We start from the raw sequence: 23813 nt of genomic DNA on the forward strand, positions 1-23813 counted from the left end.
AAAGCACCGTAGACTGTGGGGCTTAAACACCAAGTGTGTTTCCCACATTCCTGGAGATCAGGGAATTCAAGATCAAGGTGGCAGCAGATTTGGTGTCTCTTGAGAGCCTTCTTCCTGGTTTGTAGACAGTGTCTTCTTGTGTCTCTTTGCATGATGGAAGAAGAAGGGAGCTCTCCAGAAGTGCTTTAAGGACCCTAATCCCATTCATGAGGTCTCCACCCTCGTGGCCTAGTCACCTCCCAAAGACCCTACCTCCTAATGCCATCAAAACAGGAGTTAGGATTTCAACATACGAATTTTGGTGGGATATAGACCCTCATTCCATAATAGAAATACATTATTAAATGATATGTCTGAAACTCAAAGTATAATGCAAAATTTTGACTTTTTTTTTTCCTTTCTGGGAATAGAATCCTCCTTGTAACATAAGTTTATCATTTGACCTGCACACATTTCACAGATTCCTAGAATGAGTATAGATGCTGGATACTTGTTTGTGTTTGGACCTAAATGCCAAAGTATACTTTAAATAAGTATAGACAGGCTTTTTTCCTTTAACTTTTTTGTTTGGGGTTAGCCTTGCTGGTAGACCCTCTGGGACATATATGAGAGATCACTTGTTAGTTACTGAAGCCACAAATAAGTAATTGCAGCCTCAGAGCAAGATCTGGAAGCCACTCCCATTAGCTGCTTCATGTTGGACTATTTACCCATAATCTTCACCTCGTCTCTGCTCTCTGAACCCCTGGCTAACCAGTCATCGAGTCAAATGCTAGAGGCTTTGCTTTTCCTTTCCTTAGGGATGTTTCCACATTCTCTACTAGGGTGTTCCTTGGATTTGTTCCTAAGTAATACTGTCTTTCCTGTAAACCTCTGAAAGGAATCCAGGGGGAAAGGGCTAGAAAACTGAAAAGGACCATTTTTATGCAGGTGCTTTCTGCAGCATTACTTTTGGGGCCATCAAAAACACAGTTCTTAGGTGGCCTCATATGTTCTTTGCATATCTGGCCTGTGGGTTCTTTAGCCTGTTCCAAGCAGAGTTTTGCCAAAATGAAAATGACAACTTGCATGCTATGATACTTTCCAAACAAATCAGGGCTTTTATTTCACCATAAAACTGTGTCAGATTTCATTGTCTAGTGCACCCTCTGTGATTTTTATCAAGGGTTTCCTCAATATAGGTCATGAAAAAGTAATGAAAAAGATTGCCATAAAGCTGCTAGTCTCTGATTTCTTAAAGATTGCTGTTACATTATTTTATTGGAGTGTATTATATGAACATATTACCTGTTTGGCCAGGTTATACCTTAATGATTCAATGTGAGGAATTCTACTTGGCCTCATTGTCTGACAAGCATGTTTCTTTATTTTTATTTTTATTTCACAGGCATGTTTCTTTTATATATATATATATACTTTATGTTCTAGGGTACATGTGCACAACATGCAGGTTTGTTACATATGTATACATGTGCCATGTTGGTGTGCTGCACCCATTAACTCATTTACATTAGGTATATCTCCTAATGCTATCCCTCCCCGCTTCCCCCACCCCACAACAGGCCCCAGTGTGTGATGCTCCCCTTCCTGTGTCCAAGTGATCTCATTGTTCAGTTCCCACCTATGAGTGAGAACATGTGGTGTTTGGTTTGCTGTTCTTGTGATAGTTTGCTGAGAATGATGGTTTCCAGCTGCATCCATGTCCCTACAAAGGACATTAACTCATCCTTTTTTATGGCTGCATAGTATTCCATGGTGTATATGTGCCACATTTTCTTCATCCAGTCTGTCTTTGATGGACATCTAGGTTGGTTCCAAATCTTTGCTGTTGTGAATAGTGCCACAGTAAACATATGTGTGCATGCATCTTTATGGCATGCACGTCTTTATAGCATGATTTATAATCCTTTGGGTATATACCCAGTAATGGGATGGCTGGGTCAAATGGTGTTTCTAGTTCTAGATCCTTGATGAATCGCCACAGTGTCCCCCACAATGGTTGAACTAGTTTACAGTCACATCAGCAGTGTAAGTGTTCCTATTTCTCCACATCCTCTCCAGCACCTGTTGTTTTCTGACTTTTTAATGCTTGCCATTCTAACTGGTATGAGATGCTATCTCATTCTGGTTTTGATTTGCATTTCTCTGATGGCTAGTGATGATGAGCATTTTTTCATGTGTCTGTTGGCTGCATAAATGTCTTCTTTTGAGAAGTGTCTGTTCATATCCTTTGCCCACTTTTTGATGGGGTTGTTTGTTTTTCTATTGTAAATTTGTTTGAGTTCTTTGTAGAATCTGGATATTAGCCCTTTGTAAGATGAGTAGATTCCAAAAATTTTCTCCGATTCTGCAGGTTGCCTGTTCACTCTGACGGTAGTTTCTTTTGCTGTGCAGAAGCTCTTTAGTTTAATGAGATCCCATTTGTCAATTTTGGCTTTTGTTGCCATTGCTTTTGGTGTTTTAGACATGAAGTCCTTGCCCAGGCCTATGTCCTGAATGGTATTACCCAGGTTTTCTTGTAGAGTTTTTATGGATTTAGGTCTAATATTTAAGTCTCTAATCCATCTTGAATTAATTTTTATATGAAGAGTAAGGAAGGGATCCAGTTTCAGCTTTCTACTTATGGCTAGCCAATTTTCCCAGCACCATTTATTAAATAGGGAATCCTTTCCCCATTTCTTGGGGAAAGGTTTGTCAGGTTTGTCAAAGATCGGATGGTTGTAGATGTGTGGTATTATTTCTGAGGGCTCTGTTCTGTTCCATTGGTCTATATCTCTGTTTTGGTCCCAGTACCATGCTGTTTTTGTTACTGTAGCCTTGTAGTATAGTTTGAAGTCAGGTAGCATGATGCCTCCAGCTTTGTTCTTTTGGCTTAGGATTGTCTTGGCAATGTGGACTCTTTTTTGGTTCCATATGAACTTTAAAGTAGTTTTTTCGAATTCTGTGAAGAAAGTCATTGGTAGCTTAATGGGGACGGCGTTGAATCTATAAATTACCTTGGGCAGTATGGCCATTTTCACAATATAGATTGTTCCTATCCATGATGTTCTTCCATTTGTTTGTGTCCTCTTTCATTTTACTGAGCAGTGGTTTGTAGTTCTTCTTGAAGAGGACCTTCACATCCCTTCTAAATTGGATTCCTAGGTATTTTATTCTCTTTGAAGCTATTGTGAATGGGAGTTCATTCATGATTTGGCTCCTCTGTCTGTTATTGATGTATAAGAATGCTTGTGATTTTTGCACATTGATTTTGTATCCTGAGACTTTGCTGAAGTTGCTTATCAGCTTAAGGAGATTTTGGGCTGAGACGATGGGGTTTTCTAAATATACAATCATGTCATCTGCAAACAGGGACAATTTGACTTCTTCTTTTCCTAACTGAATACCCTTGATTTCTTTCTCTTGCCTGATTGCCCTGGTCAGAACTTCCAACACTATATTGAATAGAAGTGCTGAGAGAGGGCATCCCTGTCTTGTGCCACTTTTCAAGGGGAATGCTTCCAGTTTTTGCCCGTTCAGTATGATATTGGCTGTGGATTTGTCATAAATAGCTCATTATTTTGAGATACATTCCATCAATACCGAGTTTATTGAGAGTTTTTAGCATGAACAGCTGTTGAATTTTGTCAAAGGCCTTTTCTGCATATGTTGAGATAATCATGTGGTTTTTGTCTTTGGTTCTGTTTATATGCTGGATTATGTCTATTGATTAGCATATGGTGAACCAGCCTTGCATCCCAGGGATGAAGCCCACTAGATCGTGGTGGATAAGCTTTTTGATGTGCTGCTGGATTCAGTTTGCCAGTATTTTATTGAGGATTTTTGCATTGATGTTCATCAGGGATATTGGTCTAAAATTATCTTTTTTTGTTTTCTTTCTACCGACTTTGGTATCAGGATGATGTTGGCCTCATAAAATGAGTTAGGGAAGATTCCTCCTTTTTCTGTTGATTGGAGTGGTTTCAGAAGGAATGGTACCAGCTCCTCTTTGTACCTCTGGTAGAATTTGTCTGTGAATCTGTCTGGTCCTGGACGTTTTTTCGATTGGTAGGCTATTAATTATTGCCTCAGTTTCAGAGCCTGCTATTGGTCTATTCAGGGATTCAGCTTCTTCCTGGTTTAGTCTTGGGAGAGTGTATGTGTCCAGGATTTTATCCATTTCTTCTAGGTTTTCTAGTTTATTTGCATAGAGGTGTTTATAGTATTCTCTGATGGTAGTTTGTGTTTCTGTGGGGTTGGTGGTGATATCCCCTTTATCATTTTTTATTGCATCTATCTGATTCTTCTCTCTTTTCTTCTTCGTCTTGCTAACGGCCTATCAGTTTTGTTGATCTTTTCAAAAAACTAGCTTCTGGATTCATTGATTTTTTGAAGGGTTTTTTGTGTCTCAATCTCCTTCAGTTCTGCTCTGAAGAACTGCAAGTTATTTCTTGCCTTCTGCTAGCTTTTGAATGTGTTTGCTCTTGCTTCTCTATTTCTTTTAATTGTGATGTTAGGGTGTCAATTTTAGATCTTTCCTGCTTTCTCTTGTGAGCATTTAGTGCTATAAATTTCCCTCTACACACTGCTTTAAATGTGTCCCTAGAGATTCTGGTGTGTAGTGTCTTTGTTCTCATTGGTTTCAAAGAGCATCTTTATTTCTGCCTTCATTTCATTATGTACCCAGTAGTCATTCAAGAGCAGGTTGTTCAGTTTCCATGTAGTTGAGCAATTTTGATTGAGTTTCTTAGTCCTGAGTTCTAGTTTGATTGCACTGTGGTCTGAGAGACAGTTTGTTATAATTTCTGTTCTTTTACTTTTGCTGAGGAGTGCTTTACGTCCAACTATGTGGTCAGTTTTTGAGTAAGTGTGATGTGGTGCTGAGAAGAATGTATATTCTGTTGATTTGGAGAGTTCTGTAGATGTCTATTAGATCTGCTTGGTGCAGAGTTGAGTTCAATTCCTGGATATCCTTGTTAATTTTCTGTCTCGTAGATCTGTCTAATGTTGACAGTGGGAGTGTTAAAGTCTCCCATTATTATTGTGTGGGAGTCTAAGTGTCTTTGTAAGTCTCTAAGGACTTGCTTTGTGAATCTGGGTGCTCCTGTATTGGGTGCATATATATTTAGGATAGTTAGCTCTTCTTGTTGAATTGATCCCTTTACCATTATGTAATGGCCTTCTTTGTCTCTTTTCATCTTTGTTGGTTTAAAGTCTGTTTTATCAGAGACTAGGATTGCAACCCCTGCCTTTTTTTGTTTTCCATTTGCTTGGTAGATCTTCCTCCATCCCTTTATTTTGAGCCTATGTGTGTCTCTGCACGTGAGATGGGTCTCCTGAATACAGCAAACTGATGGGTCTTGACTCTTTATCCAATTTGCCAGTCTGTGTCTTTTAATTGGAGCATTTAGCCCATTTACATTTAAGGTTAATATTATTATGTGTGAACTTGATCCTGTCATTATGATGTTAGCTGGTTATTTTGCTCGTTAGTTGATGCAGTTTCTTCCTAGCATCGATGGTCTTTACATTTTGGCATGTTTTTGCAATGGCTGGTACCGGTTGTTCCTTTCCATGTTTAGTGCTTCCTGCAGGAGCTCTTGTAAGGCAGGCCTGGTGGTGACAAAATCTCTCAGCATTTGCTTATCTGTAAAGGATTTTATTTCTCCTTCACTTATGAAACTCAGTTTGGCTGGATATGAAATTCTGGGTTGAAAATTCTTTTCTTTACGAATGTTGAATATTGGCCCCCCACTCTCTTCTGGCTTGGAGAGTTTCTGCGGAGAGATACACTGTTAGTCTGATTGGCTTCCTTTTGTGGGTAGCCCGACCTTTCTCTCTGGCTGCCCTTAACATTTTTTCCTTCATTTCAACTTTGGTGAATCTGATAATTATGTGTCTTGGAGTTGCTCTTCTTGAGGAGTATCTTTGTGTATTCTCTGTATTTCCTGAATTTGAATGTTGGCCTGCCTTGCTAGGTTGGGGAAGTTCTTCTGGATAATATCCTGCAGAGTGTTTTCCAACTTGGTTCCATTCTCGTCACTTTCAGGTACACCAATCAGACATAGATTTGGTCTTTTCACATAATCCCGTATTTCTTGGAGGCTTTGTTCATATCTTTTTACTCTTTTTTCTCTAAAGTTCTCTTCTTGCTTCATTTCATTCGTTTGATCTTCAATCACTGATGCTCTTTCTTCCTGTTGATCAAGTCGGTTACTGAAGCTTGTGCATGTGTCACGTAGTTCTCGTGTCGTGGTTTTCATCTCTATCGGGTTGTTTATGGACTTCTCTGCATTGGTTATTCTAGTTATCCATTCATCAAATCTTTTTTCAAGGTTTTTAGTTTCTTTGCGCTGGCTTCGTAGTTCCTCCTTTAGCTCTGAGAAGTTTGATCTGCTGAAACTTTCTTCTCTCAACTCATCAAAGTCATTCTCCGTTCAGCTTTGTCCCATTGCTGGCGAGGAGCTGCGTTCCTTTGGAGGGGGAGAGGCGCTCTGAGTTTTTGAATTTTCAACTTTTCTGCACTGCTTTTTCTCCATCTTTGTGGTTTTATCTACCTTTGGTCTTTGATGGTGCTGACATACAGATGGGGTTTTGGTGTGGATGTCCTTTCTGTTTGTTAGTTTTCCTTCTAACAGTCAGGACCCTCCGCTGCAGGTCTGTTGGAGTTTGCTTGAGGTCCACTGCAGACCCTGCTTGCTTGGGTATCAGCAGCGGAGGCTCAGTTGGAAATGCAGAAATCACCTGTTTTCTGTATCGCTCATTCTGGGAGCTGGAGGCTGGAGCTGTTCCTATTTGACCATCTTTCCCAAACATGTTCCTTATAAACCAAATAAATATTATCTCTCCTTGGCCCACTGTTTTACAACCAAGGTTGATGACTAAGTAGCTGATCTAAATATACACTGTATTACATTCATTAGGCAATTTAAAATATTTGAGGCTGAAATAGATGCTAGATCATAACTGCCTCTTTTTCATTTTCTTTATGAGATAAGCACATTAGTGTTTTCTTTATTATGAATCAGCATATTTAAGATTATACAGGAGTTTCACAGGCAGCAGAAAACAATCCTTAAAATGGTCACACAAGAAAACCACTCTAACTTCCTATAAGATATTCTCTAATCATTAATAATTTGATTATTCTGTTATTACCTTTTCATCAAAGACCTCTGTTCCAAAGGGATTATAGAGATATAAATAGATAAGCTACTCGACATCATGCTACCTTGTGTAAGTATAGTGTAAATGAAGTATTTCAGGGATCCAAAAGATGGAGGTATTGATGTCACCTAGAGGACTCAGGGAAAGTAGGATCAAGGGAATGTGTCTTGGTTTATTTGTTCATTATTTTTAGAATAAGAAAATTGTGACCTTTTAGGTAGGCTTAAAGAAAAAAGAAATAGTGCCAATGGGGAGAATGAAGATGCAAAGAGAAGTGAAAGAAACAAAGGTGAGAAGGCAGGTGTTCCCCCAGCTCAAGAATAGAGGGGATTAGGTAAAGGGAAGTTTTGAGGTTAAAGAAGGAAAGTTGAGGGAATTCTTTCTGCTATAAATGTATAAATGTTCTCAGTAAAACAGGCCGATGTTTGCTGAAGTTACAGGGGCCAAATTTGGATTCTTGAGGAGAGAAGAAAAGGTCTGGAGTAGCCTCTGGGAAACATGGAATCCACTAGGCATGGATAAAAGTCTAGACCAGCAGTGATGAGCAGCCACATAAGAAGAGGGAACTGGAGTAGATCCTGCCCTCGCAGTGAGGTGGCTTTTTCCTTCTGTGTTAACAAGACAGAACTGAGAAGTTGTGTTGGGTGTGGCCTAAATGGTGAATTTGCAAGGCAAGAAAGCATGGTAGGAGGTTCAGGCTAAGGACTTCCAGTGAGCACTGGGCTCTATGTGGTGCTGTGGGTATGGGAAGAGCAGAGCAGAATGGTTGTCCAGAATGACCACACAGGGTGCAGGTCAAGGAAGGGGCACGAGAATCTCACTTTCCACTGTGACTCCCTCCCTTGCCTGGCTGAGTGTCTGAACCCCAGCCTTTCCTCTTGCCTGTCCATCTCCCCAAATTGCCTTTACCTTGCAATGTCTCCGATGCTCCTGGACTTTCAGCCCACAAGTGAAAATATGCAGAACAAGGAAATAGAGATCTTTTATTTTATTGAGGCTGTGGTCTTTGATGCTTTTTCTGATTTAGCTTCTCATTACTATATTTTCACTTTCACAAGTCACTAAGTTTCAATATTTAAAAATTTCCCCCTTCAGTAGCCAAAAAAAACAAAACAACAGCTAATATAGTAATAAATTTATCCTTAGCTACAGGAGATAAGCTTCAATGCAATGCAGCCATAAAGTATGGCTCCTGGACTTATGGGAGAAGCAATAAACTTTCATAAATAAAAGAATTTGAAAATACTCCCAGCAGTAAATAAGGATAAAATATAACTTGTAACTGGCAGCACACAGCTAACAACAGAGCTTACAAAAGAAAACTATAAACTAAAATGAGAAAATGTTTGCAGCTTTTGTTGTTGTTACCTTGCACCCTAGGTGGGCTGACGAGTGAGCTCACAGTGAGAAGTTTTTGACTCACCTTCTGAAATGTTATTTCTATCACATCTCTTGACACCTTCTGATTTGCCAGAGATCCGTGATAGTCGCCAACAAAACCTAGGGGTACTGATGTCACGAATTTAGATAATTTTCAACAAATTTTAAGGTGTTAGAGAATGCCTTAGAAAGGAGGGAGAGTGGGGACCTCGGGACTGCATACCCCACGTTGGTTCATGAGGGTGTTTCACAGTTTTGGGGTTTACTTGACTTTCAGTCTTATTTTGTAGCTGAGCTTTCAAGAAATTTGAAGTCCTCCTGAGGTCCATCTCAGGTCTCATTTCAGGTTTTCAGCTCAGAAATCACTTGGGCAATCGCTTAAAAGAAAATACAGAGGCATTTTAGTGAGCAATGCCTTTGTTTGAAAGTCTGTTAAAGTAATGGATTATTTGTTCCCTAGAAAATTAGGGAGCAAAGAGAAGACCTCTCTCTGTGTGTGTCTCTCTCTCACTTTCTTTCTCTCATCAGAAGTGATAATAAAGGGGGAAATGGAGCATTGCCAACAGGATGAAATCAGAATGTATCAGTGCTCTCATTCAATAAATATGTATTTCCTGAGCATCTGTAATTGAAGATACTGCCTTTGTTGCTGGGAAACAGGTTAAACGCGGTCGTTCCTGTCAAGAAACTCGGAGGGTTTTGCTGCAGTAGAATGAGTTACACTTGGTAGCACGGACAGAACCCGGGAGGGTCTTCAGGGTAAGCTTGGTTTTTGAAGGCAGCGGATGATCCTCTGGAAAGGAGGACATTCCAGGGAGAGGGAAACAAAAGGAACCAAGATTGTGAAGGGCACTGGGAAGGAAAGTGAGGCTCAGAATGTAGAAAGCCTTACATGCCATTTTTAGGAGTTTGGACTTTATTGTGTCAGCTGTAGAAAGCCCTAGAAAATTTTTAAAGCAAGAAGAGACAAGATTTGTGTTTTAAATGTGTTTTATAAAGAGAAATCTCTGTTGGCGGTAAAGACAAGATGAGAGACAGATGATGAGGGCTCGAGGGAAGCAACAGAGGGACTGGTGTGGGCATTCCATTTCTAACTTGCTGTGCCTGGTACTGTCTGAAGTTTGGTTTGTTGTTTTGTTTTGTTTTGTTTTTGCTGGATTGTATAGAGAAAGACAGGCTACCACCGAAATTTAATTCTCACTTTGATGTTACTACTTAATAGCCACATATTTTTAAGCAAGGAACTGAAATACTCTCATCTGCAGAATGGAGATAACAGTAGTACCTCCTGCTCAGGGTGGTAGCAAGTGTTAACTTAAATGTTGCATCTCTATGTGTTGCCCTCAGAACTATGCCTAGTGTGTAGTATGTGCTAAATATTTTTTATCAGTTCACTGACTTATTTGTTCATTTACTCTATATGAATTTGCTGTTAAGATAATCCAGGGGAAATCTGTTATAGATTGTCATTAGTAAATTTTGCTTGTGGAATTATTACCAGCATTTTTCACTTCTTTAAGTCCTCTTGGGCCAAAAATTTCTAGCAGGAAACAGGAGGGTGAGGCTTGTAAATTAAAATAGCTACTCTCCCCCCACCCCTGATGTAAAGTGTGAACAGAAAATTTTGCAAAGAATGCTGTTATATAGTGGTCCTTTGTGTCACTGTGTGTAATGGGGAACAGGGCAACTGTTAAGTGAAGCTTCAGCATTAGGAAAGTTGGGCAGTCTTTCTTTATAGTACAACTTGGTTCTATTCTTTTGGTAAAAGGATTCTGATATTCCAGAACATAGTGTGAACCATATTTGCATACAAATGTAAAAACACCTTCAAAAATCCCCAACATAAAAATGTAATGACCTATCCCTTTGCTTCTCTGTGAAATAACTATAAAATGACTATATATATAAAACAACATGCTTAAATTGGAATAATAATTGTAAATCCCATGAATATAATAAAAATTGTTATGTAAGTGTACTGTATTTTTATTGTAGGTATATTTTATTATATAAATATATATTTGTACTTATTTTATAAATAACTGTAGGCTTAGTACTCAGAACAGAAATCTGATAGGAGGGGAATTATTCATTATATTTCCTTGGGCCAGGCCAGTGTTGTGTTTCTTCACCATGGTAGGGTTCTTGTGAAATAGAAAATTGGCTCCATTAGGTTATAGGAAGAATCTATAGGATGTGGGGAGAAAAACTAAATATATTGAAACTTTATCCCTTTGAAGAGCTGGGAAAGCAGTTCTTGACAAAGGGAGAGAAATACATCCCTTCTGTATAGTTGAGGTGAACAAAGCTGTCCTTGACACTAAAGGCTTTTATTGTCCCTGAAAGTGAACTCTTCATTGATAGAAGGGTTTCTTTTCTTTGATCCATCAAGATTACCAAGTCACAGGTCACCATCCCCAACTAAAATACAACATCATGAAATCATGATTAAAGTTACAAAAGCCAGTTCATAAAAGTGGCAAGAGTTTACAGATTCTGTATTTCCTCCTCTTAGTTACTAGGAGTTAAATTCAATAGCATTGAGGATTTTTGAAAGAATGCCCGTAAATTATTTAAATTACAGTTTGCTTAATGAAGTGATACATTCTGAGAAACATGACATTAGGCAATTTTGTCATTGTGTGAACATCATAGAAGGTACTTGCACAAACCTCGATAGCATTGCCCATTTCAGACTCAGGCTACACGAGATAGCCTATTGCTCCTAGGCTACAAACCTGTACAGCCTGTTATTGTACTGAATACTGTAGGCAACTGTAACACAATGGTATTTGTATATCTAAACATAGAAAAGGCACAGTAAAAACATGGTCTCACAGTCTCGTGGGACCACCATGGGATATGCAGTCTGTTGACCAAAACATAGTTGCGTGATGCATATATTCCCCAACTTTTTCCCTTGATTCATGGAGAAGCAACTTTGACTAGCTCATAAATTAACACAATTTTTTAACGAAATAATTTACTGAAAATATGTTTGCAGTATTGTGATTGCATGGTCGTGTAAAAAGTACAGGTTCCTCTTCAAAGACTTTGCTCCCCATCTAATTAGGAAGAAATAGTAACTTCGGTTAAAAGCAAAATTTATTCAAAGACCTGGGCTAACATTCTTAAATATCTGCTAGCCGTAATAAAGAAATCATGTACTTTATGTTCCTAGCTCGCACAGTTTAGCCTAAATATTTGCCCTGGCATGCTTATACTGGTCCAAGCAAGCATTAGGTCATAGCCTGTTCCTCTTCCTTATTTAAAAGTGTTTTTACCTTTCTCAGCATTCCACAAGTTACTTTCTCCTTCCTTTGTTCTCCTTTACCTTTGCCTCTTTTAAAAGGTTCTAAGTTGCTAGCCAAGCGGGACAAATACTGAATATGAGGTCCCATTCCAGCCAATGGAAACCGGACACAGCAGTAGGGTGAACGCGTCAGGTTATACACGACCCTGTCTCCTTTGTTCAGTGTACTCTCGTGGCAAAACTGCTGGCGAGTGTTTTCTGCAAAAAGTAAAAATGACCTTACTAAATAAATTTATGTTCAAGTGCTATTTCTTTACGGCACCGGGGAACAAGCATTTCAAACAGTTGTGGTTAGAATAATGAGCAAAGACTACAGAATCACCTGAGGAACGGGTGACTTATAGTCTAGTCCCAACTGTGCGAGGAACAGATGTGTGACTTCAATCAAGTAACTCACTTTTTCTGATAACAATTGTCCAGGCTTCTGAGGGGCTAGTGAGAATCAAATGACTGGAAGTATATGAAAGCAACTTGAAACATAAAAAGCACTGAAGATAACTAAATGTAGTTGCCAGATATCCTTAAGGCATCATAGTAGAACAAATGGGAGTAAATGTTGATGGCATTTTTGCTTGTTTAATATTCCAGGGAACAAGGGAAACTCTCAGCCGTCACTGTACTACCCTCGGTGATGCTCTCCGGAAAGAGAATGATTTTGCTCTTATAATTGATGGGAAAACCCTCAAATATGCCTTAACCTTTGGAGTACGACAGTATTTCCTGGACTTAGCTTTGTCATGCAAAGCTGTCATTTGCTGTCGGTAAGTTCTCCTTAACAGTGTCCGATTTTAGTAAGGAGTGACTTCATCCTAAGTTCTTGATTTATAAACGTCAATGAAAGTAATCCAGAGTTTGTAAAAGTTAGGTTACTTACTAACGTCTTCACTCAAGACCCGAGGTTCACAAACTGGGATGGAATTTGTTAGTTTTAAAAAGTGAGTCCTAACAATCATTAACAAGTATTGTTCCTCATTTGAATCTACAGGTTTCTTGCCATTATCTTTGTTTAAAATTCATTATCTACCTGCATTTCCACCTGGGTCGTTTCTTTAACGGTCGTGTTTTCTATATTTAAATCTTTAATCCAGCTGCTAAGACTTATTTTTGGGGAATAGCATGATGAAAGGTACAAACTGAATCATTTTCCAAATAACTGGGCTTTTTTCTGAGAGGTATTTATTGGCTATACATTCCTTTGCCTTCTAATTTATAAAATTGCCTGTATCCTAAATTAAAATCTCTTTTGAGTTATCAAGGCCTAATTCATAGAACTGCATTTTTGTAAACGACATAGCTCCAGTCCTTCCTGAGTTTTTTGTCAAGGAATCTTCCCCATATTTATGTATAAATTGTTTAAACTCTGCCTTCCTAGGACCTAAAGTAGGTTCGTGAATATGATAAATATGCCCAGGCTCCTCTTTTCTGATCACCATGAAAACTGAGGATTTCTCCTTTGTCATTCACTATTGAATCTTAGGAGTTGATCGGTCTAGATCCAAGGTAGCAGTTTCTCAAATTGCCTTCTTTTCCTGGGAGATAAAATGTTAGCAGGGATTCTGAAAGATTTATCAGAATCTGTGCTTTTGGTATTATCTTTAAAACGATTGTATGTGCTTTTATCATTTTCTTTAAAAAGACATTTACTAATAAAGTTATGCTTTTTGTACCTTTTTTGTCTGGGTTTATTCACTTAAATATTTTGTTTATGATATTATGAATTAGCCATACCTTATAGACGTTTCCTAAGTTTCAGCTGAGATATACTTTCTGAAATATAATTTAAACTATTCTCAATATCCTTTATAAGCATCATTTTAGCCTATAAAATTATACTATATTCAGAGAATTAAGAGTTGCTTATCTTTCCCAGGAGTCTAATTGTTTTAGTCATATAATTTCGTTTTATTTTCTGTGGTATGTATTAACAAATAATATTGCTATAAAGTTCTTGGACAATATATTGTACAGATGTTTAATATTAGTCATCAGGCTCTTTGTTTCATCATAGATTGAAAATTGTTTCGACTCATTTTTACTTTGATATTCTCATGCTATTTAAAACTTACTTTTACAGTGATTTTGCTTGATTCCTTGCAAATATCTTGACTAAGTGTGACTAATGTTCAACTTTGACACTTTTCATCAGAATAATATGCCAGATTTGGTCACTTAACCACTTTCACTAATGGGATCATAAGGATCAACAAAAGATTGCTCAAAAGCGCAAAAGTGTTATGATTGCTGGCTCCTACTTGGAAACATGAAACAGAATATAGAAGTGTTTAGATAAGATGGCCAGTTCCCTAGAGTCATCTGTTATGTGCCTACTTTCTGTGTGCTGGGCACAGTGCAACACGTAAAAGATGAGTAACACTTGATACCTGCTCTCCTTCATGTATCTTTCTTTTTAAGTCAAATCACAATTTGGTTTGAAAGATGTGGGAGGCCAATTTTCATATTGCAGTAATTGCAGCGGAGCCTCATTCTTAAACCATTGCTTAACACAGTACCTCCCACCATTCTTCAAGAAGTCGAACCACAAAATTAAACAATAGCAGAGGGAAAGAAAAACTAGAAAGCAGAGTCAAGGGAGAAAAAATATGTTCTGTGCTTGTGGAATTCCCTCCCAAAATCCTTGTTCTGGATGCTCACAAGTCACATGGACCTCTGGGCTTCTCCAGGCCCCAGACCCCTGGGAGGGAATCACACCCTGCCATGCACGTGCGACTCAGCTCTGAAACCGAGCTTATAAAGATGTGTGTGGCCCCTTCCTCCCTCGGTTCTGTTTTATGCATATTTCAAGACCATGAGGTCCCTATGCAGACACTGAGTTTTATTTCTAAGTTTTAAGGGTTTGTTTTTTTTTTTCTTAAGTCACATATCTTTCCTCAGCTTTTTTCTTGTAATTACCTTCATACTCTGTCTTTTCGCATAAGAACTGTGGTTCAGCTTCCGGCATGTTTGAGAATTGATCTAAGCCCATAATTACATCAGTGCCACTGCCAGATTTATGTCTGTGCACCTATTTGGCCTGGTGCCTCTTGGCATTTAAACTATTGGCACAGATCATCTTCTTGTCATTTTGCTTACTGACCTCAAAGTATAATTTCCATGATAATGCTTCTATCCCTGGATAGGAATAGGTGGGCCATTCTGCGTATCATTCTTTCCAATTAAACCCAAGTGTCACTCCTCGTTTCTCGAATGATTACAATCTCCTGGCCTCAGGAAATTCTCTATTTTACTCCATTAGAAGATAGACGCTCCAGATAAATACTGATTGTTATTTCAAAATACAGTTCAGTACTGTTTCCCAAATTCATTTATGCTCATGCTGGCTTTATGGGCTTTTCTCTCAAATTTAAACTATTTTCCAATCTACTGCTTGTCATTCCACACACATGCAGATAATTCAGAATCTGATCTTCCTGTGCAGTCTTCTCTTTAGCCCTAGGTAGAGTGGAAGTAAAGGGGAAAGCCTTCCTATAACAGGTAATGAGAGTCTCTGTATTAGTTCCATCATCAGGATTGCATCAGCCACTTTCTTCCCTGATACTATCAGCACAGGCAGCAGAATGAGGCAGTTTTTAGTGTTTGCTTCATTGGCACAGTTATAAAGATGAGTGTTGTCCCTCCAGAGTCTTCAGCTGAATTGAAAGAAACAGTTGTTCCCAGGCAGCAGACATTATGTCTCTCTCTTACCGCTGTTTTCTGAAGGAAATTTTCAGAGACAGAACTAATCCCCCCACCTCAAATTTATTCAGGGCTCTGGAGTCCTGGTGGTTTTGGTTTCCAAAGTATAGGTTGAATGTTATGCCTCAAATATTTTTCTTAAGTATATAAAACCCAAGAAGTAGAATGAAATCTGTTCTTATCAGTCTAACAAGCACTGTATTTTCTTTTCTTTTTTTTTTTTTTTTGTTTTGTTTTTGTTTTTGTTTTTGTTTTTGGAGACAGAGTCTCACTCTGTCACCCAGGGTGGAGAGTGCAGTGGCACAATCTCAGCTCACTACAACCCCCGCCTCCCAGGTTCAAGTGATTCTCATGCCTCAGCCTCCCAAGTAGCTGGGATTACAGGTGTGTACCACCATGCCCAGCTAATTTTTTATATTTTTAGTAGAGCCAGGCTTTGGCCACATTGCTCAGGCTGATCTCGAACTCCTGAGTTCAGGCAGTCTACACACTCGGCCTCCCAAAGTGCTGGGATTACAGACATGAGCCACTGCGCCTGACCAAGTACTGTTCTTTCATAGATACGGTGCAGCTTTTGTTTTTAACATTGTATTTACCTGCATAACTTGAATAGTTTAATAGGAATCAGGCATCTAATTTATAGTTTCTGATACATTTTCCCCACTTTTAAACTGCTCCTTTGTGGTTCTTCTTCCCCTGTACTCCCTCACTCAAGCTCACTGATTCTCATGATTTGGTGTGATCACAGATAATTTTGGAGAATAAATGAAAGTTATAGACCATTCCCTCCAGAAGAAGTACACATGCACACAAACATGTAAAATTGCATGAAGCCCTTCAGGGGTTTTACAGACTCACTGAAACTCCTTGGAGAGGTAGACATAGGGAGAACAGCTTGTTCTAAGACTCATGGAGATTTATGGATACAACTGAAATCAAGGGCTATCCTGGGGAGTAACTGTACTAAATAAGTAATTCTTAGTCTCAGGGACCAGTGCTTTATGCACTCTGGTCTTATGGCCTGTATAATTGGCATTAAAGCATTTTATCTAGAGATTCACAGAATGCTTGTTCTAGCTCTACTGCTTTGGCAGTTTGGATATCTGATGGAATCTCTCTGGCCTTGGTTTTGTGACCTGTAAAATGAAGAGATTGGAATATCAGTGATTCCAGTCTTCCAGGGAACCCGGATGTAGAAAGCAAGTAAAAGTGGACCAGCTTCGTCATAGTAGGGTGGGAAATACACACAAGCCCCCTTCCTGGGTTATCTTGTCCCGGCTGGAAAGCTGCTGGCCAAAGGACCTCTCTTAGCCCTTTTAGGTTTTGGATGAACCTTCCTTCTGTTGGCCACTCTGCTTGGAATAGTCTTTCTACTGCTGGGATCAGCTTAATTTGGGGAAGCATCTGTTCTACCTCTTTTGATATTCCCTCCAGAAGAGAGTGGGAATGTTGCAGTGAAGTATTACTGTGTGTTAAATAGCATGTGGTTTCTGAGGTCCTCATCAGTTCACATAACCCAGCCTTTCAAAGAATCTTACATTTTTTCTGTAGTTGTCAGTTTAGTTTAAACATATTTTGAAACTTATGTTCTGTGACAGTTGGTTGAAAATTGGCTTAGAGCCTCCAGCTTTTAGACTGTCTAGTAATCATCGTTCTTCTACATAATTTATGTACTCATGTCTTCTGAAAAGCAAAAGTTAAATTGAAGTAAGCATTTTTTCCTACTTGCAACATCTCTAATCAAAGTTTAACCCCCTTTTAGGCCATTTTCCCCATAGTGTATAAAAAACACTTGACTTCCGTGAGTGTTGTCATTTGGGAGTGGCATTCCAGGCAAAACCTTTCACCTTACTCCTATCAAGGGGTCCTGCAAGAAGTCTAAAGGGACACTGAATATTTGCTGTCATAGCATGAGTGCATTAAATAAAGGCAGATCTACTTCTTAAATCTTTGGAGATTGTCTTTAGCTTTAAGAATTTCTCTAAATATATGTTCTACTTAAAAAGTAGTCATAAAGTACAAATGAAGCTAATAAATGCTCAACAGACATTCCTTTAAAGAAAAAAATTTCTGAACACCATTGGATGCCAAGCAGATGTTTGGCTTTGAAAAGACTTACAAACTGTTAATGAATGTCAACCCTATATTTGCTTCCAAGAAAATATGAATAAATGTTGGAAATGTTGAGAGAATATTTCTTTCATACGTGTACAGCTAAAAGAGGACACACTGAATAAGTTTTATAACTTCATAAAATGCCAATAGTTTGCTTTAACATAATAATCGTCTGCTCAGCCCTGCCCATCTCCTTTGCTATTTCACCTTGACTGAGTAGTGTTAAAGGCACTGCAGTGGCTATATTACAGCCTGTTAGCCAATTATGATGACCACCACCAGAGAAGTTGATATTTGACAATAAAATGTCTAAAAATATATAAGAAATCTAAATGCTACAGAAGCCTACCGTAATTCAACATTTTAAAGTTTTAGGTGTCACTCCTTTTAGGTAAACCACTATCACCATTGCCCCCATCACCAGTACACACACTCACACACACACACAATCAGAACTGCAGATTACATAATTCTGATGAGATAGGTAACCTGTAATGGAAAGTACATAAAATATAAATGCACAGCTTGGGATTTTTGCAAAGTGCACACACTGCTGTGACAAGCACCCAAACAGGACCAGCCCCCAAGAAGCCCTTCATGCCCCCTTTAGTTGAGGCGCCTCCCAAAGATAACTGCTACCTTGATTTCCATCACCATCCCTCTTGTTCATTTTACTATTTTTCTGTTTTGTTTCATACTAACTTTGAATAAGCAAATATACCTTCCACAACCACATCCAAATTCTTGATGATTATTTTCTGTTTCGTAAATTTTAAATGCAGTGCTCTGTAGCTTTCTACTGAAGGCCTCCCTAAAGCTTTACAAAACCAGTACATCAGCACTCTCCTCTGTTCTTCAGTCAAATACAAATCTACCTAATAGATTGCGTACAGTTCTCCGACAGTTCTGATTTGCTAAGGACGTGATGTGTGGAACCTATGGCATTTCTCTGACCTGTCAGCCTACAGACCTCACTGTGTGGGAAAGGGAAGCAGAGTTAGCTTGGTGTAACTGGTTCTCCCTGAACCCGTGATGGTTTCCAGTGATTACCTCCTTTTCAGGAAACCTATGTGAGCCATTTCGACTTAGGACAAGTTAAAGAAGGGCCTGGTGTTTTGAGCAGGGTGGGGCATATGTTTTCTGTAAAGGGACAGAGAGTAAGTATCTTTAGGCTTTGCAGGCCATACAGCTTTCTCTCTTACAGCTACTCAACTCTGCACTTGTAGCATGAAAGCAGCTCTAGATGATACGTGAATGAATGGGTGTGGCCGTGTTCCAATAAAACCGCTGTTGCCTAAATTTAGCCCTGGGGCCATAATAAAGTGTCTGTAGCTCATGAATGAACATGGAGGGAGGTAGTTAAAACAGAATTTTCCTGCAATACTGATGGAATTCTCGCTAAGGTCTCCTAGTCTCTCCAAGGAGAGTAATTTCTAGACTGTTCCTTTCTTTTCTCAAAAACTGAAACATTTCCTCATCTCTCCTCACTGGCAGGTGTCCCTTTCTCCACAATTCCTTGAAAAAAACGGACATTCTTTTTATGGTGCCAGCTGCACAATCTGGTGGCTCCATTAAACTTATCCGTGCCATTGTAACCAAGAAAATCCCTGAAAATAAGGACATGAATTTGTTTTACAATGAGATGTCAATACATATTTACATGTAGCAGCAAGAGAGAAGGGAAGAACCCAGGGCCATAAATATCTGAGCCTGCTCTGTCACTGCAGTGCCTTCCCTCTGTTCTAGGGAAAGCACCAGCAAGGTGCTAGAGGACATGCCAGCAAAAGAATGAGGAGATGTGCAAGCTAGCCATCTCCCTAGAATCTTGAAGTAAAGCAAATTGCTCTTTGATTTTTATGTGTTTTTTGTGTATTCCCCTTATCCCCAGTCCTATTCTATTTACTTCACCTTAGAAAAAATATTCTCAAGTGTTTCATATGTTCGCATCCATTTGCTGTACTTTAGTTATATATATGTGATTCTGTGAAAAATATCTATTACATGTGTATTGAATTGAAGAAAAGGTTTGCGTTTATAATGATACTCCAGTAAAAAAAAAATTTTTGAGTTGGAGTCTCTGTCACCCAGGCTGCACTGCAGTGGTGCAATCTTGGCTCACTGCAACCTCTACCTACTCCACCCCCCAGCCCCAGACTTACGTGATCCTCCTATCTCAGCCTCCCAAGTAGCTGGGACCACAGATGCGTGCCACCACACCCAGCTAAGTTTTTGTATTTTCAGTAGAGACGGGCTTTTATTGTGTTGCCCAGGCTGGTCTCGAACTCCTGAGCTCAAGGGATCCACCTGCCTCAGCCTCCCACAGGGCTGGGATTACAGGTATGAGCCGCCCACCCAGAAATTTTTTTACCTTTATTTTTCTACATGTTTTTGAGACATATCCATGTCACCACAAGTAAAACAAATTTATTTTTTGTTTGTTTTTGTTTTTGAGAAGATAGAATCTTGCTCTGTTGCCCAGGCTGGAGTGCAGCCTGATCTTAGCTCACTGCAGCTTCGACCTCCAAGGCTCAAGCTGTCCTCCCACATCAGCCTCCTGAGTAGCTGGGATAACAGGCCTGCGCCACTACTCCCAGCTAATTTTTAAACTTTTTTTTTTTTTTAGAGACAGAGTCTGCCTTTGTTGCCCAGGCTGGTCTCAAACTCCTGGGCTCAAGCGATCCTCCCACCTAGACCTCCCAAAGTGCTGTGATTACAGGTGTGAGCCACTGCGCCTAGCCAAGTTTGTTTATTCTTATCACTGCTTGTTATTACACTAATGCATATACATACACTAATGCATATTACACTAATGCATATACATTTTGTTTCTCTCTTCTCATAGGGATATCACAGAGTTTTCCTCTGAATCTTTGCTACCATGAAAAGTACTGCAATGTATAGCCTCTCTATGCCCCCGAGGCAAGAGGTTTTTTTAGGAGATACATACATATATGGTGGGGTGGGGGGGTATGGGAATGCTTGGCTGTGGGGTATATGTATATTTCTTTCCCATCAGAATTGCCACATTGTTCCAAAACAGCTATACTAGTGTGCCAACCCAGATCCATGGAATAGAATTGCTGATTCCCTGCCTCAATAACAATACATAGTATTAGTGAATTTATAACTTGGCCAATTTGATGGTTGTGAAATGACACCTTGTTGTTTTGATTTTCATTTCTCTGATTACTAGAGAGGTTGAGCTTCTCACAGGAGTATTTACCTTTCTCAGTTTCTGCTTTTGAAATTTATTCATTCACTTACTCATTCAGCAAGTGTTTTCTGAGTGCTCACTGTGTGCCAGTAACCTTACTAAGTACTAGAAATAGAGCGGTGAACAATGGGAAAAAAATAATCCCAGCCTTCACATCATAGCTGTTGTTCAATAACATAAGTATACACACAAATATTCAAAAGACAATAATTGCTGTGTGTGTGTTTGTGTATATATGAATGGTAATAATTGATATATCTCAAATAGACATATATAAAATTAGTGGTAATGTTGCTATGAAGAAAAGCGGTACATTGAAGAGGGGAAAGGGATACTGAAATTTCTGTTGGGTTTCTTCTCTTTCTTCCTGCTTGTGTTTGAGAACTCTGTGTATTCTGGACATTGATTTTTTTTTTGGTGATTATTGATGTGGCAAATGTCTTCTAGGTTGGCTCCCTTCTTAATTTTGCCTGTGATACCCTTCCTTAAACAGAAACCATTGGCTTTGACATAGTCAAACTCCACTAATTTTTTCCTTTTATGGTTTGCACTTTTTGGATATAAAGGACTTCCCACTCCTGCAATTTCTTCTGTTAACTTTGTTTGTTTGTTTTTTAATCTCACTCTGTGGCCCAGGCTGGAGTGCAATGGCACAATCTCAGCTGACTGCAACCTCTGCCTCCTGGATTCAAGCGATTCTCCTACCTCGGCCTCCCAAGTAGCTGGGATTACAGGCATCCACCACCACGCACGGCAATTTTTGTATTTTTAGTACAGATGGGGTTTCACCATATTGGCCAGGCTGGTCTCAAACTCCTGACCTCAAGAGATCCGCCCGCCTCAGCCTCAGCCTCCCAAAATGCTGGGAATACAGGCATGACCCACTGCACCCCGCCTCTTCTGTTAACTTTACAGCTTTAGTTTTTTCACGTAGGTCTTTTACACATATGGAGTTTATTTTCGTATATGCTATGAAGGAGGGGGGATCCTTTGTTACTCATTTCTGCATCATGAGCAAATTCTTTCAATAGCATTTACTAAACAATCCACTCTTTTTCCCTCTGCTAGTGTTGCCCTGTGCTGTAGTGCTCAGGAACTGAAGCTAGACTTTCCAGAGCCTAGACTCTACCTCTTAGTAGCTGAACACCAGATTACTTCTCCGATTTTAGTTTTTTTAATCTGTTTTTTGAGATGGTGTCTTGCTCTGTCGCCCAGGCAGGAATGCAATGATGTGATCTCAGCTCACTGCAACCTCTGCCTCCTGGGTTCAAGTGATTCTCCTGCCTCAGCCTCCCGAGTAGCTGGGATTACAGGCACCCCCGCCACGCCCAGCTAATTTTTCTATTTTTAGTAGAGACCTATATTTTACCAGGTTGGCCAGGCTGGTCTCAAACTCCTGACCTCAGGTGATCCACCCAACTTGGCCTCCCAGAGTGCTGGGATTATAGGCATGAGCCACCCCGCCCGGCCCTGGTTTTTTAATCTTTAAAATAGAGATAGAAATTGTTCTTCTCATAGAGTTATGAAGAATAAGTGAGCTAATACATGGCACCTATTATTAAAATGTTTGTTGCTCTATAAATGATATCTAATTTTCTCTTGTGTAGCCTAATTGAATATTTCACGTGAAGTGTATATTTTGTCTGACAGTATATATTATATACTGTCATATATAAAGATTCCTCTCTGACCATTATGGCCTCTTCTGTGTCCTGAATTTTTTGTTTGTTTGTTTGTTTTGTTTTTGGTCTGATATTTAATTTGCTAACCTGGCTTTTCTTTGTTTCATTATGTGTCTCGTCTTTTGCTTTTTCTCCAAATCGTTATGTTCAATCCTTCTGTATAATGTAGTGATTAACAATGCTGTGTCTGTCCAGCCTGAGCAACAAAGTAAGACCTTGAGTCTCCATAAAAATTAAAAATTAGCCAGGTGTGGTGGCATACACCTGTGGTCCTGAGACAGGAGGATCACTTGAGCCCCAGAGGTCGAGGCTACAATGAGCCAAGTTGGCACCACTGCAGTCCAGCCTGGCGACAGAGTGAGACCTTGTTCCAAAAAATAAAAGAATGCTGTGTCTGAATCCACACTGCTTGGGATTGAATCCTAGCTTCACCACTTGCCATTTTACCTTAAACCTTAATAAATATTGTTTCTCCATGCCTTGGTTTCCTCGTTTGTAAAATGGTGACAGTAGTAATTTATGGGATTGTTCTGAGAATTCAATGTGTTAGGTGCAAATAAACATTATATTAACTGTTATTGTAATTGTTGCTATATTGGACCTCATTTCTTCCCATTTGGACCTCATTTCTTCCCATTTATTTTGGTTTCTGTCTATTATGATTTTGTTTCTTTTTTTTTTTTTTTTCCTCCCCCTAACTTTCACTCTCTAGATCAGATTTTCCTATGCCGGTTTGAAACTTTATACTTTATTCTATTTCTTGTGTTTTGGTAACTCTATTTGTGCTAATTTTTCCCCTTAAATGTCCATATGTTTTAGTATATCTTCATTTCCTGCCCCCACCTCTCCAGTAAAGAGATAGGAACTGTAGACAGTGATTTTGTGTGTGTATCCAGGGTTAGTCTGATCTTATATTTTTGTAAGTAAGCTCCTTTTTCTCTCCAAAAGCTTTTAGAAATTTTTCTTATTCTTTAACCATAATGTGTCTAGGTATAGGTGTCATTTCTTATCTATGTTTTTGGCCCTGTGTGAGCCCTTTCAATCTTAGGATATATGTCTTTCTTCTGGAAAATCATTAGTCATTACTTTTTATATTTTCCTTCATATTCTTTTTTTGGACTCCCATTTGTATACATATAGTCCCTCTGTTCCTCTTTTCCCCTTTTTCCACAATCTTTCCTTTAATTGGCTGATGTCTTGGAGAAATTTTGGATTTGAACTTTCAGGCTGCATCATATCATACTCAGTTCACCATTGGATTCTTTATTTT

General features: G+C 39.2%; 1 protein-coding gene across 8 annotated transcripts in view; it reads left to right on the plus strand.

Moving 5' to 3' along the window:
* The window catches only part of LOC105487701 (ATPase phospholipid transporting 8A1), a 266324-nt gene that overhangs the window by 176212 nt on the left and 66299 nt on the right, over window positions 1-23813 (plus strand). For all 8 annotated transcript variants that reach the window (XM_011751245.3, XM_011751247.3, XM_011751246.3 and 5 more), the window contains one exon: window positions 12428-12600. In XM_011751245.3, coding sequence (XP_011749547.1) covers window positions 12428-12600 — 173 coding nt within the window. The remainder of the gene's footprint in view (window positions 1-12427; window positions 12601-23813) is intronic.

This window comes from Macaca nemestrina, chromosome 3, assembly GCF_043159975.1.
Source record: "Macaca nemestrina isolate mMacNem1 chromosome 3, mMacNem.hap1, whole genome shotgun sequence".
Taxonomy (NCBI): domain Eukaryota; kingdom Metazoa; phylum Chordata; class Mammalia; order Primates; family Cercopithecidae; genus Macaca; species Macaca nemestrina.